General features: G+C 44.5%; 1 protein-coding gene across 1 annotated transcript; it reads right to left on the bottom strand.

Moving 5' to 3' along the window:
- Positions 1–3011: 3011 nt before the first annotated feature.
- On the bottom strand, positions 3012–14950 carry LOC129134939 (coagulation factor X-like). The gene is made up of 9 exons (XM_077174603.1): positions 14718–14950; positions 13822–13939; positions 12541–13078; positions 10875–10884; positions 9875–10004; positions 7566–7706; positions 5672–5922; positions 4780–4897; positions 3012–4036 (listed from the first exon to the last, which is right to left on the bottom strand). Exons 1-9 carry the CDS (start codon positions 14856–14858, stop codon positions 3495–3497), a joined length of 1989 nt encoding a protein of 662 aa, XP_077030718.1. The 5' UTR covers positions 14859–14950; the 3' UTR covers positions 3012–3494.
- Between the last annotated feature and the right edge of the window lie 4853 nt (positions 14951–19803).

Here is a 19803-nt window from a genome sequence, read left to right as displayed (position 1 = left end):
TTTATACAGAGCTAGGCACTTTAACACTTGTTTTTGGAGGTCAGGTCACAAAAGATCTCACCGTTTTAATCAATTGTCCTGTACTTTCCTGACCTTGGGACAGCTTTGACATATGCCTTAAAAACTTTGGGGGTTTGTGGGGATTTTAGAAGTAGCTTTCTTTTAAAAATACATTAATTTTATTCACGTATTCATTGTTCTTTTTCTTTACTTCATTAATGAGTTCTGTCATTTTTACACTTAATTTTATAGAAGCTACCTTCCATCTTTGTTTTGTCAGCAATTTCTAGTCTGTATTTTAACATTAAATGCACGTAAGTGCACTCAATTGCTTTTGACATGTTTATACAAGATCATCCTTGAAACATTCTAAAGACTCTCAGGGCACCCTGTGTCTCACTAAGTACCTCTCCCATCTCATCTCTGGGATGTCAAAATCGACCTCTAACTCATAGCTCTTGTAATGGTGATGACTCAGGTGTTTGTTCAGTTGTCTCCAGTCAGAGACAACAGCAAAATTGAAACATAAGGCACACATCATGTCCACAATGTGATTCATACATTTACTCTGTAGAGAAGATCTCAGGGTCCAACCTAAAGGGGAGGTGGGATGATTGATCATGATGGTGATGGCTTGGTGGAGATGTAAAAAACTACAGTGGGTCCTGGGGTAGGGATCTCATTCCCATCTACACTGTTAAAAATTGTGGGGTTTGTTATGGCCCTCAGTAGCTTATCATTAATTAGCAAAGATTATTTAATTATCATATTTCTTGAGAACGTGAAGAATAGCTCATTAATTGTGCTGAGCCTTTGAAAGCACTGCATATCAACATACAGAACCCATAATTTACACTGACACAATTGTCACTCCAAAATGGAATTAATTCCCCATGTGCCTCAGCCCTGGGTATCATTACACTGCAGCTGGCAAAGTGGAGCAAGGTTGGTGAGACAGCAAAGCCACCTGGTGTTCACTCATTTCCCTTGCCCCGCAAAGCAAAATTATTGACAGCTACCTGCATGGTTTAGGCAAAGCAGCACAAAGCCAAGGTGAAGCAAGCACTCTACCTGTCTGCCTCATCTGGAGGAAAAGGAGGACAACAGGAAGAAGCCCCATTGTCCCACGGTGACCTGCCATGCCCGTGCTCCGAGCGCTCTGCGCGTCACCCGCTGCTCGCTCTGCAGGGCTCTGGGGCAGCTGTGAGGGAGAAACACCACAGTGCAAGGGTCAGCCACTCATGAGAAAACAAAACCTCCGAGAGCAAAGTCTGCACTCAGTGTCACCACGGCACAGTGTTCAAACACAACACACGTGCGTGTGCTGCAGCAATGCCCCACTGATAGCTTTGTGCTGGCAGAGCACCTCTAAGAGGCTTTCCTCTGGAAATTTGGACAAAGCCTCTCTAAAGCAGCTGGACTATGCAGGCAGCCAGGAGCTATAGTGGGTGATGTGGCTCTTGCCCATGTCCCAAGGAAGGCAGACAATCAGAGCCAGAGCTTTGTGCCTCCTGTATGCTGGGCCAAAGCAGGAAGGCACTCCAGAAGTGAGGAGTAAATCAGGGCACCGAGTTTGCAGGTCTCAGGGAGCACCTTGCAAAGTTGTTACCCACGAGCTCTGTCACAAGCACACTTGGACAGAGCACACTTCCACAGATTCATCAATTTCCATCCCATTGTGAAAGTTGGGGGATTATGGGTTTTATGTGCTGTTTCCTTTAGTTCAAAGCACTCCAAGGGGACAGCTCGTGACAGGCCATTGTGCTTTGGGAATCAAGCTATGGAAGACAATCCTGCCAGGTCAGTCACCTGGGCCAGGGAGCAGTACACAGGAAGCTTCTTCTTACCATGCTAGTGCAGAGCACAAGGGCATGATCCTAAAAGTGACACTCTGATGGTGCTGCTCACCTGGAAACACAGGAAACAGGGCCTGGAGAGACCTACAGGGTCACCCAGCCCAACCTACTGAGCCAACAGGAGATCAAATCCACCTCTATTATATTTTAGCACTGTTGGACACTGAGCCTGCTGCAGTGTGTTTTCCTCCCAAAGTGCAGGATGCCATAACAAAGGGCAGCTTGTCCATATTTGTTCCTAGGGCAGCCCCCATCATGCTGCACACCTGACATCTCCTTACATCTCCCACTCTGGAAGACAACCAGCATCAGAGACTTCACTGCCCTCCTGGGAATATCTACTGCAGGGCTTCTCTAGTCACAGGGCTTACTCACCATCCTTCTTTTCCTCCCTTTAGTCTCAGGACTGGCTTTTCCTTGAAGGCCGAAGAAGCCTGAGCACTAGAGGGTAGCTTAGAGCCTCCCTGTCCACCATCCTTGGTACATGTCAGCTTTTGCCTAAGCCAGCCATGTCTGCTTGCCAGAAGGAATTCCAGTATCTCAAAATCCACCAGCTTACTCAGCAGCTGTGTGCTGTGTCCCATTTTCCTGGATTTTGCAATTGGATCAAATTTTGCTATGTGGAATCATTTTCCTGCTCACAATCAGTGCTGGCTGCAGCAATACTTATTGTTTGCAAAGTTGTGTTTTGGGTTTGTCAGTCTGCTGTGCTCACAGCACCTGCTGTGTGAAACGAACCAGTACCAGCTCAAAGCCTGAGAGAGATGGAGCAGGTGCCTAAGGAAGTTCAGTGCTCCTCAGAGCACAGAACATAAGAGATTAGAGAAGCTTTGAAAAAGCCATCAGGATTCCTAGGGGGCAGAGAACATGATGGATGGAGGCTTTTGGGGCTGGGCTTGTTAAAATTATAAGAAACAGGAAAAAAAAAAGAGAAAGAATGTTTTATTTCAAATGCTGGTGTACATCAATATTGCACGTAACTGAAACATCTAGAACAATACACATGCAAGGAGCTTTCCAATCCTGAGCCATACACAATCCAGAACAAGATACAGAAAACACTGAATATGCACATATATATATATTCTGATGAGCAGAGTGTACGAATTAAACTAGCGTGAAGTACAATCCTTATAAATCAAAACCCCTCTTTATTTAGACACGCAAGATCCTCTGCTCCCTTCATCTTCTGAACACATCTGAAGGTAGAAGCTAAACAACTCCAGTAAGGATAAACTCCCTGCTGAGCCAGATGGCTGCAATATGAGGATTTAGTGACTCCCATCTTTCCTGCTTTCATCATGACTAGTGACTCTTCAGAACATATTTAGAAGCCTCTGGTAGGAGCACTCGTGACAACTGATAGGAACCACAATGGCCATTGATAAGTAATGAAAAGAAGCCAAAGACCCCACTCAGCAGCCTTTTTGCTTGGGGAAATTCCCTCATTCAACCAATTCCAAAGACCCCCACAGTCCTCAGAGTTGTGCTTTAAAGCCAGGAATAATACAAATGGAAGCAGACCATAACTTTAAAGAGATCTCATAACCAACTTAGCAGATATGCAGGAAAAGACAGTTTCCATTTCCAATCCTACACCTGGGCAGGTAACAAGGAAGATCAAGGGACACAGCACCACTACAAATTCATGACTGTCCTTACCCAGCGCAGGAACCGGGAGAGTTTGGTATAGACCCCATATTTGCCTTTCCTTGCACATCCTTCACCCCAGCTAACAATTCCAGTAACAAAATAAGTATCCTTGTATCTGGTCACATGGGGGCCACCGCTGTCTCCCTGGCAAGCATCCTTTTGCTCTGTGTCATAACCAGCACAGAACATGTTCTCAGTTACCACAAAGTAGGTGGATTGCTCACAAGTGCTCTTATTAACATAGGGGAGTTCAAGCACCTTCAGTTTCTTTGGGAGTTGTCCACCATCATATTCCCGCCCAAAGCCACTAACCCTTCCAGATTTCTGCTTCATCAGAACTTCATTAGCAAAGTCTACTTTGGGGAGACATGCTGGGATGACGTACTCTGAAAATGTGACAGGTTCCTTCAGCTTTAGTAAGGCAATGTCATTATCATAAGTCTCAGCATCAAACTTGGAGTGAACAATGATTTTATCCACAGTGTGCATTGATTCAGACTGCTCCTTCTTCTCTCTGTCCACTTCACCTGCACAAGAGCATTAAAAGGGTCATCAATGTGGAGAAAGTATAAGAATTTCAGGATAGAGGAAGAGAGTAGTATATTCATTCTGAGTACTTCTTCCAGGACTTTAGACCACAGAAGGAAACTGTAAACAGGCAACATTTCTTAGCAGCAAGTGGATTGGCTTTGGTCCTGAGATTAGGTCTGTGGAGATTTTGTAGCAGTTTACAGAAAGGCATATGCTGATTCAGCTAAACTCATGCAATTTTGTGTGGAAGCACTTCCAGGAGCTTGAGCCTGACTTAGAGAAGAGAACAGGGTCTGGACTACAACTGTGCAAAGATGAAGCTGTGTTGATCCTGTGTCCTGGCTCAAAAGGGAAGCAATGGGAAATCTGAGTTTGTTCTTGTCTGCTCTATTCAATGAGTCAGAGGTTTCCTGAAGGTTCCTGCAAGAACAACTCTGGATGATTTTGAAGTGCCAGGAATGATGAGCTTCCTGCAGAAACACTGCTCTGCTGAACACATAGATAACCAATATTTCTAGAATATTTAACTGCAATCCCTTCCAGCTAGCTGGTAGAGAAGAAAGAGAGGCACCTATTGTTACAAAGAAGTATGGTCAGAATAACAAGAAATTATAAAAAGCAGCAAAAAGGTAACAAAGCTTAATGAATCACGAGTACATCTCATGGGAGATTTAAGGCACAGAAGGTTCGGCAGAACAGCTACTCTCACCTCAGAGGAGTAAAAGAAATAATCACTCACCAACAACAACTTTGATTTCTTTGGATTGGTTTATGCAATGAGCTGCAGTAAGTATAAAATTTTCATTCAGAATAGTTCCACCACAAAACTCTTCTCCTTCCTCGTTTAACAGAACAGCCTGTGAAATAAAAAAAGTGCACAAGGAACAAGTGAGATTTAATGTTGATGAGCTATAAAGCGCTAACTGATTTCTCTGCACACTACAGAGATGCTGCTTACTGCAACATGTATGTGGCTCTCCATATCTCTCCTAGCCTTGCACTCCCACATGCAGAGCCTGCAGATTGACTGCTACAGAGTCCTGATTGTCTCTATGTGAAGTTAAAACATTTGCCTTCCACATTACCTCACTGCCGGTGCTGAGTAACGTCCCTCAGGCATTGACTGACTGAGCAGGCAGAGTGCAGATGCCTGATCACCACAGCCCTTGGACTTACCCCCCAAACAATGTTCAAATACAGGAATTCATTTTGGCTGACCCAAACTCAAGGGTGAAACTGAGACATGAGGCTGTATTTCTCAACCAAAATGCTGGCTTTATCTGCTTTATCACCCTGCTCTCAGGTGTGCTGCCTGGGTGGATGGTCTCAGACAGAACCAAAATGTAACCTGCAAAAATGGCCTGGGAGAGCAGCATGACCCAAAGTCCTCTCTGGGGATAGGGTAGGCAGTTCCCCCTGAAATGGCACGCAGCCTTTTGTTTTGACCCCGTGAGGCTGCACTTTGCAGAACAGCACATCCAAGTGCCCAGGGTCACACAGCTCAGCCACGTCTCACTGCCGCTGCACGTGACATGGGTCATGTTCAGAAGGCTCCCAGTTGGAAGGAGCCTCTGCTCCTCTTCCCTCAGACACATTCTCCCCACAGGCAGGGCAAAGCCCCCTCCATTCACCTGCCATGGGCATTGGCCAAGAAGACACTCATCCCCACCAACTATCCTGGTATCGACATATGGATTCTTGCTGCTTGTTCTGTTGTCAGGTGGAGGTGTTGGGCTTTCTGTGGTAATTACAAAGTTCTCCTCTGTGGTCATTTCGTATGGAGGAGGGTCTTCTTCATCACTTGTTACATTGCTGTGGTCAGTGGGTAAATGAAAAGACCTTTTTTTCCTTGCCACAGAAACTTTTCCACAAGGGTATTTTACTGTAAAGAGAAGAATCCTAAAATTAATGATAGAAACACTAACACAAGAAGAAACTCCTTGGAAATACAATCTCACAATATACAGTGCTGCTTCCTCATTTTCCAGACAATACGAAAGACTTGGCACATGGAATCAAGGAAGAAAGACCACATGGTTTGAGAAATGAGTGCTATTTTCTCATCATGAAAGCTCTCCTTCACCCTCCGTTTCATAGTCATGTTTTGAAAGTATTTATAATTTAATACACCATCATCAATCTGTTTTTAACAAATTTCATACATCATCTTCAAGTATTTACATTGATATATTCATGTCATTCCTCTTAATAAAATGTACTTAATTTGGAGAGTGAGTGAAGTGCTTTATTTTAGGAATAATATGGCTAATGACAGCAATTTATTAGCTATAAAAGATATTAAACCTGACATGATATCTCAATGGTTGACCTACCCCGCCCCTGTGGTATTTTGAAATACAATAAAATTGTACATATATACATTGGATAATTATGATTAGCACTATCTCTTCAGTTACAAGTTGATAAGGTTAACTGCAATTTAAGTATAAATTTTTGCAAGCTGCTCTTTTGTATGGCCTGTAAGTGTTTAAGCAAAGATCCTACTGTGATCACTTTTCTCAGTGTGGTCTCACCTTGAGTCCTGTGTACAGTTTTTGACCTATAAATATCAGAAAGATATAAAGCTCTTAGAGAGCATCCAAATGAGGGCAACAGAGACAATGAAGGGTCTTGAGGGGAAGTAGGAGGAGTGGCTGAGGTCAATTGGTCTGTTCAGCCTGGAGAAGAGGAGGCTGAGGGGAGGCCTCATTGTGGTCAATAACTTTCTCCTGAGGGGAAGAGGCGGGGCAGGCACTGATCTCTTCTCTGTGGTGACCAGGACATGGAATCACAGAATCCTTTAGGTTGGAAATGACCTCCAAGATCATAGAATTCAACCTTTGACAGATCACCACCTTGTTAATTGGACTATAGCTTTATGTGGCACATTCAGTTGTTTCTTGAAAATCTCCAGGGATGGTGACCCCCCCACTTCCCTGGGCAGTGCATTCCAGTACTGGACAGCCCTTTCCATGAAGAAACCTGAGAGAATGGCAGGAAGCAGTGTCAGGGGAGGTTTAGGTTGGATAGTAGAAAAAGGTTCTTCACCAAGAGGGTGGTTGGGCATTTGAACAGGTTCCCCAGGGAAGTGGTCAAGGCCCCAAGCCTGACAGTTCAAGAAATGTGGGGACAACAATCTCAGGCACATGGATTTATTCTTGGGGCAGTCAAGTAATAGTCCATGAGGTGGGTATTCATGATCATTGAAGATTTCTTTCAAAACAGGATAGTCTGTGATTCTACGATTTTTTATTATCTTGTTAACAGCAGAATTTACTCTGACATGCCTCACTGAGAGGCATCTTGCAAAGGGTTCAAAATCATGTACATTTTGATCCACTCCACCATAGCACCTCACAAATGGAAAGCTTTTGAAATATAAATCAGTTAGCTTTACTCTTGAGTCTATGTCATGTAGGATACTGGTGATTCAAAAGACATTCCTCAACTGCAAACCAAGACACCCCTTAACAGTGAAACAAGTCTCACCAACCACTGCTATTGCTTTATCTCATGGCTGCGTACCTGTTGCAACACAGTGTTTGCCATCCTCTGCTAGAACATACCCATCTGCACAGGAGCACACCACATCCTTCTGCCCATCTCTTCGGACGCTGCAGAACTGCTCACAGTCCCCGTTGTTTATTCTGCAGAACTTTGGTATGACTATAAAAGAGATGATGGCAGAAAAACTGGACATAAACACTGACTTCACAGAAGATCTGGAAGTTCCCCAAAACAAAACACCCTCTTTAAACGGGATCTGTATCCCCACCTGCCAAGCACCTGAAGCACCCTTGAGGAATAACTCATGTGAGTGCTGAACACCAGCTTGTGCCTTACAAAGCAGCCACATCCAGCACACCAATTGTACTTGCCAGGTCCAAGTGGGCCCAGTGGCCATGGCATGGTGAGCTCAAAAAGCAGAGACAAATTGTCAGGGGAACAATGAACAAAACACTAACATAGAACATAACTGTGGAAATCCTCACACAATTCCTCCTTCCTGAAACTAAAAACTCCCAACTCCTCATCTTGCCCCTTGGTCCTGTGACTGAACTTCAATTCCACACTCCTGCTCTTACTTCTGGGCTAATGATACCCCCCCTGTCACAGGGGCAGCTCTATGCCACAGAAGTGAGCCTCAGGAAGGATTTCCATGCAACACATGCTTCCTTACAAAGCTCCCTGGGAAGTTCACCGCCATGGTTCTCTAAAGCAGAAACTTACCAAATTCACAGTTCTTGCCTTGATAACCATCCAAGCACGTGCAAGTGTAGGAACCAATTCCATCTTTACAGTGGCCACCATAGTGACAAGGATTTGAACTGCACTGGTTCCCATCTACAAAAACAAACCAAATCCAAATTACTCTAAGTGTGCAAGCATTTTCAGTGGCCACAGAAGGGCTCTTAGTTTTCTTAAGCCATCTTTCATCCTTCCTTTCAAAACATAGGTCCTGTGAGTTGCCACATTCCAGATGGAACAAACAGTATAAACACAATCATTCCAAACCTGCAATGATTCATCTTTATATCCTCAGTTTTGCAATCTCTTTTTGGTGGCCACTGTATTAGGATGTGCACACAAGCCCTTTTTTTTACAGGAAGATTAAGTAATACATAGTGGTCAGAGTCTACATAACTTACAATGAATCCTGTAAAACCAGACAGGACATTTCTATATTGCAACTACTGGCTGAAAACCATCAACTTTTATTTCCTTAAAGGTCATGTCAGGCCTTCTGCATGTCTTTTGCCTGCAGAGCTGTTCATTTAAAGACACAGATACTGGTTTATTAAGCAGAAGCTAATAAAACCCCCAAACTTTACAAAACCCTGCTAAAGTCACATGAGCAGGCCAAACTTCTATTCTGTACTGCTTAGAGAACCAAAATTTTCTCACTGTATCCATTGAGGTATGAGCTTGAGCTTGTAGTTATTACCTCTTACCTCATGCTGCCCACATCTATGCTGGCATCTTGAGTTCTGCAGCCTTTCTTCCTTTCCTAGACACACCGGGCGACCTGACTGCAGGGCCCCAGCCACACATACCTCACAAACTCAGTTTATGAGGACATTGAGGTCAGGGAGGTAACTCTGCATTTGGAGACACGTTTCATGTAGCAGCTCTTTCTCCCACCCATCTCATTCCTTTTCTGATATGGTCTTTCCCATTTAGTGCTCTGCTGCAAAAAATGTGTTACCCCCTCACATATGTTCTCTGGGATGCACTGTTTCATGCAAGAAGTAGGATATCCAGAGAAGTGACACTTGCTCAAGAATTCACTGCTTTAAAGACAAATTTCAAATTTCTAAATTTTACCACCTGCTCTGCCCCTGTTTAGAGCATGGTCAGAATAGGTGGGATAATTTATTTTATTAAGTGGAGATGTGATGGTTTTGTGACGAATTAGAAAATCACAGTGATATATGGGGTAGGGTTCTTGTTCTCCTCTGTACAGTTAAATATTGTGGACATCATTTTGTCCCTCAGCAGCTTACAAATGGATAGTAAGGGTTATTTAATTATCATGTCTCCTGAGAACATGAAGAATAGCTCATTAATTGTGCTGAGCCTTTGAAAACACTGCATATCAACATACAGAACCCATAATTTACACTGACACAATTGTCACTCCAAAATGGAATTCCCCATGTGCCTCAGCCCTGGGTATCATTACACTGCAGCTGGCAAAGTGGAGCAAGGTTGGTGAGACAGCAAAGCCACCTGGTGTTCACTCATGTCCCCTGCCCCGCAAAGCAAAATTATTGACAGCTACCTGCATGGTTTAGGCAAAGCAGCACAAAGCCAAGGTGAAGCGAGCACTCTACCTGTCTGCCTCATCTGGAGGAAAAGGAGGACAACAGGAAGAAGCCCCATTGTCCCACGGTGACCTGCCATGCCCGTGCTCCGAGCGCGCTGCGCGTCACCCGCTGCTCGCTCTGCAGGGCTCTGGGGCAGCTGTGAGGGAGAAACACCACAGTGCAAGGGTCAGCCACTCATGAGAAAACAAAACCTCCGAGAGCAAAGTCTGCACTCAGTGTCACCACGGCACATGTGCGTGTGCTGCAGCAATGCCCCACTGATAGCTTTGTGCTGGCAGAGCACCTCTAAGAGGCTTTCCTCTGGAAATTTGGACAAAGCCTCTCTAAAGCAGCTGGACTATGCAGGCAGCCAGGAGCTATAGTGGGTGATGTGGCTCTTGCCCATATCCCAAGGAAGGCAGACGATCAGAGCCAGAGCTTTGTGCCTCCTGTATGCTGGGCCAAAGCAGGAAGGCACTCCAGAAGTGAGGAGTAAATCAGGGCACCGACTTTGCAGGTCTCAGTGAGCACCTTGCAAAGTTGTTACCCACCAGCTCTGTCACAAGCACACTTGGACAGAGCACACTTCCCCAGATTCATCAATTTCCATCCCATTGTGAAAGTTGGGGGTTGTTATTGTTTGAAAGCAAACCAGTGGGAGATCCCAAGTCAGAAATACAATTTAATAGGAAAATTAAAGTAAATGCAATAATACAGAAACATTGACAGAGTCAGAATACAACCTGACACTCTGTTAGTCCAGGTGTTGGTAGCAGTCCAGTTAACTGGCGGCTGCAGTCCTCTTGAAGTGATAGATGTGGTTCTGTTGAAGCAGTGTTCCTGTAAAAGGGTTTGTTCTTCCTCTGAAGGTCCAGTGGTGGTTATGGAACTCTTGTCTGGGAATTCAGTGGATAAGGCTGACTGTGACTGTTACAAGCCTCAGATTATATGCAGATAGGAAAGCTTGGTTCCTCCCCTTGGGTGGAGCATCTCACAATGGGATGATGTATTTTTATCATGCACTCACACTCAATGGCCTATTAACAAAAGACATCCCCTGGAGTTATCAAGGATGAGTAATGAAGGAGACAAGGAACACTGCCTGATATGGTTTTAACAGCTCATGAAGATGCTGATGGAATACATACTTTTGGGTACATCTCACATTGTACCCTAAAACGAAGGCTTATGGGTTTTATGTGCTGTTTCCTTTTGTTCAAAGCACTCCAAGGGGACAGCTCTTGACAGGCCATTGGGCTTTGGGAATCAAGCTATGGAAGACAATCCTGCCAGGTCAGTCACCTGGGCCAGGGAGCAGTACACAGGAAGCTTCTTCTTACCATGCAAGTGCAGAGCACAAGGGCATGATCCTAAAAGTGACACTCTGATGGTGCTGCTCACCTGGAAACACAGGAAACAGGGCCTGGAGAGACCTACAGGGTCACCCAGCCCAACCTACTGAGCCAACAGGAGATCAAATCCACCTCTATTATATTTTAGCACTCTTGGACACTGAGCCTGCTGCAGTGTGTTTTCCTCCCAAAGTGCAGGATGCCATAACAAAGGGCAGCTTGTCCATATTTGTTCCTAGGGCAGCCCCCATCATGCTGCACACCTGACATCTCCTTACATCTCCCACTCTGGAAGACAACCAGCATCAGAGACTTCACTGCCCTCCTGGGAATATCTACTGCAGGGATTCTCTAGTCACAGGGCTTACTCACCATCCTTCTTTTCCTCCCTTTAGTCTCAGGACTGGCTTTTCCTTGAAGGCCGAAGAAGCCTGAGCACTAGAGGGTAGCTTAGAGCCTCCCTGTCCACCATCCTTGGTACATGTCAGCTTTTGCCTAAGCCAGCCATGTCTGCTTGCCAGAAGGAATTCCAGTATCTCAAAATCCACCAGCTTACTCAGCAGCTGTGTGCTGTGTCCCATTTTCCTGGATTTTGCAATTGGATCAAATTTTGTATGTGGAATCATTTTCCTGCCCACAATCAGTGCTGGCTGCAGCAATACTTGTTGTTTGCAGAGTTGTGTTTTGGGTTTGTCAGTCTGCTGTGCTCACAGCACCTGCTGTGTGAAACGAGCCAGTACCAGCTCAAAGCCTGAGAGAGATGGAGCAGGTGCCTAAGGAAGTTCAGTGCTCCTCAGAGCACAGAACATAAGAGATTAGAGAAGCTTTGAAAAAGCCATCAGGATTCCTAGGGGGCAGAGAACATGATGGATGGAGGCTTTTGGGGCTGGGCTTGTTAAAATTACAAGAAACAGGAACAAAGTAAAGGAGAAAGAATGTTTTATTTCAAATGCTGGTGTACATCAATATTGCACGTAACTGAAACATCTAGAACAATACACATGCAAGGAGTTTTCTAATCCTCAGCCATACGCAATCCAGAACAAGATACAGAAAACACTGAATATGGACATATATATATATTCTGATGAGCAGAGAGAGCCAAAGACCCCACTCAGCAGCCTTTTTGCTTGGGGAAATTCCCTCATTCAACCAATTCCAAAGACCCCTACAGTCCTCAGAGTTATGCTTTAAAGCCAGGAATAATACAAATGGAAGCAGACCATAACTTTAAAGAGATCTCATAACCAACTTAGCAGATATGCAGGAAAAGAAAGTTTCCATTTCCAATCCTACACCTTGGCAGGTAACAAGGAGGATCAAGGGACACAGCACCACTACAAACTCATGACTGTCCTTACCCAGCGCAGGAACCGGGAGAGTTTGGTATAGACCCCATATTTGCCTTTCCTTGCACATCCTTCACCCCAGCTAACAATTCCAGTAACAAAATAAGTGTCCTTGTATCTGGTCACATGGGGGCCACCACTGTCTCCCTGGCAAGCATCCTTTTGCTCTGTGTCATAACCAGCACAGAACATGTTCTCAGTTACCACAAAGTAGGTGGATTGCTCACAAGTGCTCTTATTAACATAGGGGAGTTCAAGCACCTTCAGTTTCTTTGGGAGTTGTCCACCATCATATTCCCGCCCAAAGCCACTAACCCTTCCAGATTTCTGCTTCATCAGAACTTCATTAGCAAAGTCTACTTTGGGGAGACATGCTGGGATGACGTACTCTGAAAACGTGATAGGTTCCTTCAGCTTTAGTAAGGCAATGTCATTATCATAAGTCTCAGCATCAAACTTGGAGTGAACAATGATTTTATCCACAGTGTGCATTGATTCAGACTGCTCCTTCTTCTCTCTGTCCACTTCACCTGCACAAGAGCATTAAAAGGGTCATCAATGTGGAGAAAGTATAAGAATTTCAGGACAGAGGAAGAGAGTAGTATATTCATTCTGAGTACTTAGTCCAGGACCTTAGACCACAGAAGGAAACTGTAAACAGGCAACATTTCTTAGCAGCAAGTGGATTGGCTTTGGTCCTGAGATTAGGTCTGTGGAGATTTTGTAGCAGTTTACAGAAAGGCATATGCTGATTCAGCTAAACTCATGCAATTTTGTGTGGAAGCACTTCCAGGAGCTTGAGCCTGGCTTAGAGAAGAGAACAGGGTCTGGACTACAACTGTGCAAAGATGAAGCTGTGTTAATCCTGTGTCCTGGCTCAAAAGGGAAGCAATGGGAAATCTGCGTTTGTTCTTGTCTGCTCTATTCAATGAGTCAGAGCTTTCCTGAGGGTTCTTGCAGGAACAACTCTGGATGATTCTGAAGTGCCAGGAATGATGAGCTTCCTGCAGAAACACTGCTCTGCTGAACACATAGATAACCAATATTTCTAGAATATTTAACTGCAATCCTTTCCAGCTATCTGGCAGAGAAGAAAGAGAGGCACCTGTTGTTACAAAGAAGTATGGTCAGAATAATAAGAAATTATAAAAAGCAGCAAAAAGGTAACAAACCTTAATGAATCACGAGTACATCTCATGGGAGATTTAAGGCACAGAAGGTTCGGCAGAACAGCTACTCTCACCTCAGAGGAGTAAAAGAAATAATCACTCACCAACAACAACTTTGATTTCTTTGGATTGGTTTATGCAATGAGCTGCAGTAAGTATAAAATTTTCATTCAGAATAGTTCCACCACAAAACTCTTCTCCTTCCTCGTTTAACAGAACAGCCTGTGAAATAAAAAAAGTAAGTGCACAAGGAACAAGCGCGATTTAATGTTGATGAGCTATAAAGCGCTAACTGATTTCTCTGCACACTACAGAGATGCTGCTTACTGCAACATGTATGTGGCCCTCCACGTCTCTCCTAGCCTTGCACTCCCACATGCAGAGCCTGCAGATTGACTGCTACAGAGTCCTGATTGTCTCTATGTGAAGTTAAAACATTTGCCTTCCACATTACCTCACTGCCGGTGCTGAGTAACGTCCCTCAGGCATTGACTGACTGAGCAGGCAGAGTGCAGATGCCTGATCACCACAGCCCTTGGACTTACCCCCCAAACAATGTTCAAATACAGGAGTTCATTTTGGCTGACCCAAACTCAAGGGTGAAACTGAGACATGAGGGTGTATTTCTGAACCAAAATGCTGGCTTTATCTGCTTTATCACCCTGCTCTCAGGTGTGCTGCCTGGGTGGATGGTCTCAGACAGAACCAAAATGTAACCTGCAAAAATGGCCTGGGAGAACAGCATGACCCAAAGTCCTCTCTGGGGATAGGGTAGGCAGTTCCCCCTGAAATGGCACGCAGCCTTTTGTTTTGACCCCGTGAGGCTGCACTTTGCAGAACAGCACATCCAAGTGCCCAGGGTCACACAGCTCAGACACGTCTCACTGCCGCTGCACGTGACATGGGTCATGTTCAGAAGGCTCCCAGTTGGAAGGAGCCTCTGCTCCCCTTCCCTCAGACACATTCTCCCCAAAGGCAGGGCAAAGCCCCCTCCATTCACCTGCCATGGGCATTGGCCAAGAAGACACTCATCCCCACCAACTATCCTGGTATTGACATATGGATTCTTGCTGCTTGTTCTGTTGTCAGGTGGAGGTGTTGGGCTTTCTGTGGTAATTACAAAGTTCTCCTCTGTGGTCATTTCGTATGGAGGAGGGTCTTCTTCATCACTTGTTACATTGCTGTGGTCAGTGGGTAAATGAAAAGACCTTTTTTTCCTTGCCACAGAAACTTTTCCACAAGGGTATTTTACTGTAAAGAGAAGAATCCTAAAATTAATGATAGAAACACTAACACAAGAAGAAACTCCTTGGAAATACAATCGCACAATATACAGTGCTGCTTCCTCATTTTCCAGACAATACGAAAGACTTGGCACATGGAATCAAGGAAGAAAGACCACATGGTTTGAGAAATGAGTGCTATTTTCTCATCATGAAAGCTCTCCTTCACCCTCCGTTTCATAGTCATGTTTTGAAAGTATTTATAATTTAATACACCATCATCAATCTGTTTTTAACAAATTTCATACATCATCTTCAAGTATTTACATTGATATATTCATGTCATTCCTCTTAATAAAATGTACTTAATTTGGAGAGTGAGTGAAGTGCTTTATTTTAGGAATAATATGGCTAATGACAGCAATTTATTAGCTATAAAAGATATTAAACTTGACATGATATCTCAATGGTTGACCTACCCCGCCCCTGTGGTATTTTGAAATACAATAAAATTGTACATATATACATTGGATAATTATGATTAGCACTATCTCTTCAGTTACAAGTTGATAAGGTTAACTGCAATTTAAGTATAAATTTTTGCAAGCTGCTCTTTTGTATGGCCTGTAAGTGTTTAAGCAAAGATCCTACTGTGATCACTTTTCTCAGTGTGGTCTCACCTTGAGTCCTGTGTACAGTTTTTGACCTATAAATATCAGAAAGATATAAAGCTCTTAGAGAGCATCCAAATGAGGGCAACAGAGACAATGAAGGGTCTTGAGGGGAAGTAGGAGGAGTGGCTGAGGTCAATTGGTCTGTTCAGCCTGGAGAAGAGGAGGCTGAGGGGAGGCCTCATTGTGGTCAATAACTTTCTCCTGAGGGGAAGAGGCGGGGCAGGCACTGATCTCTTCTCTGTGGTGACCAGGACATGGAATCACAGAATCCTTTAGGTTGGAAATGACCTCCAAGATCATAGAATTCAACCTTTGACAGATCACCACCTTGTTAATTGGACTATAGCTTTATGTGGCACATTCAGTTGTTTCTTGAAAATCTCCAGGGATGGTGACCCCCCCACTTCCCTGGGCAGTGCATTCCAGTACTGGACAGCCCTTTCCATGAAGAAACCTGAGAGAATGGCAGGAAGCAGTGTCAGGGGAGGTTTAGGTTGGATAGTAGAAAAAGGTTCTTCACCAAGAGGGTGGTTGGGCATTTGAACAGGTTCCCCAGGGAAGTGGTCAAGGCCCCAAGCCTGACAGTTCAAGAAATGTGGGGACAACAATCTCAGGCACATGGATTTATTCTTGGGGCAGTCAAGTAATAGTCCATGAGGTGGGTATTCATGATCATTGAAGATTTCTTTCAAAACAGGATAGTCTGTGATTCTACAATTTTTTATTATCTTGTTAACAGCAGAATTTACTCTGACATGCCTCACTGAGAGGCATCTTGCAAAGGGTTCAAAATCATGTACATTTTGATCCACTCCATCATAACACCTCACAAATGGAAAGCTTTTGAAATATAAATCAGTTAGCCTTACTCTTGAGTCTATGTCATGTAGGATACTGGTGATTCAAAAGACATTCCTCAACTGCAAACCAAGACACCCCTTAACAGTGAAACAAGTCTCACCAACCACTGCTATTGCTTTATCTCATGGCTGCGTACCTGTTGCAACACAGTGTTTGCCATCCTCTGCTAGAACATACCCATCTGCACAGGAGCACACCACATCCTTCTGCCCATCTCTTCGGACGCTGCAGAACTGCTCACAGTCCCCGTTGTTTATTCTGCAGAACTTTGGTATGACTATAAAAGAGATGATGGTAGAAAAACTGGACATAAACACTGACTTCACAGAAGATCTGGAAGTTCTCCAAAACAAAACACCCTCTTTAAACGGGATCTGTATCCCCACCTGCCAAGCACCTGAAGCACCCTTGAGGAATAACTCATGTGAGTGCTGAACATCAGCTTGTGCCTTACAAAGCAGCCACATCCAGCACACCAATTGTACTTGCCAGGTCCAAGTGGGCCCAGTGGCCATGGCATGGTGAGCTCAAAAAGCAGAGACAAATTGTCAGGGGAACAATGAACAAAACACTAACACAGAACATAACTGTGGAAATCCTCACACAATTCCTCCTTCCTGAAACTAAAAACTCCAACTCCTCATCTTGCCCCTTGGTCCTGTGACTGAACTTCAATTCCACACTCCTGCTCTTACTTCTAGGCTAATGATACCCCCCCTGTCACAGGGGCAGCTCTATGCCACCGAAGTGAGCCTCAGGAAGGATTTCCATGCAACACATGCTTCCTTACAAAGCTCCCTGGGAAGTTCACCGCCATGGTTCTCTAAAGCAGAAACTTACCAAATTCACAGTTCTTGCCTTGATAACCATCCAAGCACGTGCAAGTGTAGGAACCAATTCCATCTTTACAGTGGCCACCATAGTGACAAGGATTTGAACTGCACTGGTTCCCATCTACAAAAACAAACCAAATCCAAATTACTCTAAGTGTGCAAGCATTTTCAGTGGCCACAGAAGGGCTCTTAGTCTTCTTAAGCCATCTTTCATCCTTCCTTTCAAAACATAGGTCCTGTGAGTTGCCACATTCCAGATGGAACAGTATAAACACAATCATTCCAAACCTGCAATGATTCATCTTTATATCCTCAGTTTTGCAATCTCTTTTTGGTGGCCACTGTATTAGGATGTGCACACAAGCCCTTTTTTTTACAGGAAGATTAAGTAATACATAGTGGTCAGAGTCTACATAACTTACAATGAATCCTGTAAAACCAGACAGGACATTTCTATATTGCAACTACTGGCTGAAAACCATCAACTTTTATTTCCTTAAAGGTCATGTCAGGCCTTCTGCATGTCTTTTGCCTGCAGAGCTGTTCATTTAAAGACACAGATACTGGTTTATTAAGCAGAAGCTAATAATACCCCCAAACTTTACAAAACCCTGCTAAAGTCACATGAGCAGGCCAAACTTCTATTCTGTACTGCTTAGAGAACCAAAATTTTCTCACTGTATCCATTGAGGTATGAGCTTGAGCTTGTAGTTATTACCTCTTACCTCATGCTGCCCACATCTATGTTGGCATCTTGAGTTCTGCAGCCTTTCTTCCTTTCCTAGACACACCGGGCGACCTGACTGCAGGGCCCCAGCCACACATACCTCACAAACTCAGTATATGAGGACATTGAGGTCAGGGAGGTAACTCTGCATTTGAAGACACGTTTCATGTAGCAGCTCTTTCTCCCACCCATCTCATTCCTTTTCTGATATGGTCTTTCCCATTTAGTGCTCTGCTGCAAAAAATGTGTTACCCCCTCACACATGTTCTCTGGGATGCACTGTTTCATGCAAGAAGTAGGATATCCAGAGAAGTGACACTTGCTCAAGAATTCACTGCTTTAAAGACAAATTTCAAATTTCTAAATTTTACCACCTGCTCTGCCCCTGTTTAGAGCATGGTCAGAATAGGTGGGATAATTTATTTTATTAAGTGGAGATGTGATGGTTTTGTGACAAATTAGAAAATCACAGTGATATATGGGGTAGGGTTCTTGTTCTCCTTTGTACAGTTAAATATTGTGGACATCATTTTGTCCCTCAGCAGCTTACAAATGGATAGTAAGGGTTATTTAATTATCATGTCTCCTGAGAACATGAAGAATAGCCCATTAATTGTGCTGAGCCTTTGAAAACACTACATATCAACATACAGAACCCATAATTTACACTGACACAATTGTCACTCCAAAATGGAATTCCCCATGTGCCTCAGCCCTGGGTATCATTACACTGCAGCTGGCAAAGTGGAGCAAGGTTGGTGAGACAGCAAAGCCACCTGGTGTTCACTCATTTCCCTTGCCCCGCAAAGCAAAAATATTGACAGCTACCTGCATGGTTTAGGCAAAGCAGCACAAAGCCAAGGTGAAGCAAGCACTCTACCTGTCTGCCTCATCTGGAGGAAAAGGAGGACAACAGGAAGAAGCCCCATTGTCCCACGGTGACCTGCCATGCCCGTGCTCCGAGCGCGCTGCGCGTCACCCGCTGCTCGCTCTGCAGGGCTCTGGGGCAGCTGTGAGGGAGAAACACCACAGTGCAAGGGTCAGCCACTCATGAGAAAACAAAACCTCCGAGAGCAAAGTCTGCACTCAGTGTCACCACGGCACAGTGTTCAAACACAACACACGTGCGTGTGCTGCAGCAATGCCCCCACTGATAGCTTTGTGCTGGCAGAGCACCTCTAAGAGGCTTTCCTCTGGAAATTTGGACAAAGCCTCTCTAAAGCAGCTGGACTATGCAGGCAGCCAGGAGCTATAGTGGGTGATGGGGCTCTTGCCCATGTCCCAAGGAAGGCAGACAATCAGAGCCGGAGCTTTGTGCCTCCTGTATGCTGGGCCAAAGCAGGAAGGCACTCCAGAAGTGAGGAGTAAATCAGGGCACCGAGTTTGCAGGTCTCAGGGAGCACCTTGCAAAGTTGTTACCCACCAGCTCTGTCACAAGCACACTTGGACAGAGCACACTTCCACAGATTCATCAATTTCCATCCCATTGTGAAAGTTGGGGGTTGTTATTGTTTGAAAGCAAACCAGTGGGAGATCCCAAGTCAGAAATACAATTTAATAGGAAAATTAAAGTAAATGCAATAATACAGAAACACTGACAGAGTCAGAATACAACCTGACACCCTGTTAGTCCAGGTGTTGGTAGCAGTCCAGTTAACTGGCAGCTGCAGTCCTCTTGAAGTGATAGATGTGGTTCTGTTGAAGCAGTGTTCCTGTAAAAGGGTTTGTTCTTCCTCTGAAGGTCCAGTGGTGGTTATGGAACTCTTGT

The sequence above is a fragment of the Agelaius phoeniceus genome, chromosome 2, assembly GCF_051311805.1.
Source record: "Agelaius phoeniceus isolate bAgePho1 chromosome 2, bAgePho1.hap1, whole genome shotgun sequence".
Classification (NCBI taxonomy): Eukaryota; Metazoa; Chordata; class Aves; order Passeriformes; family Icteridae; genus Agelaius; species Agelaius phoeniceus.
Note: the sequence above shows the minus strand (reverse complement) of the source record. Positions and strands in the feature narration are given on the sequence as shown.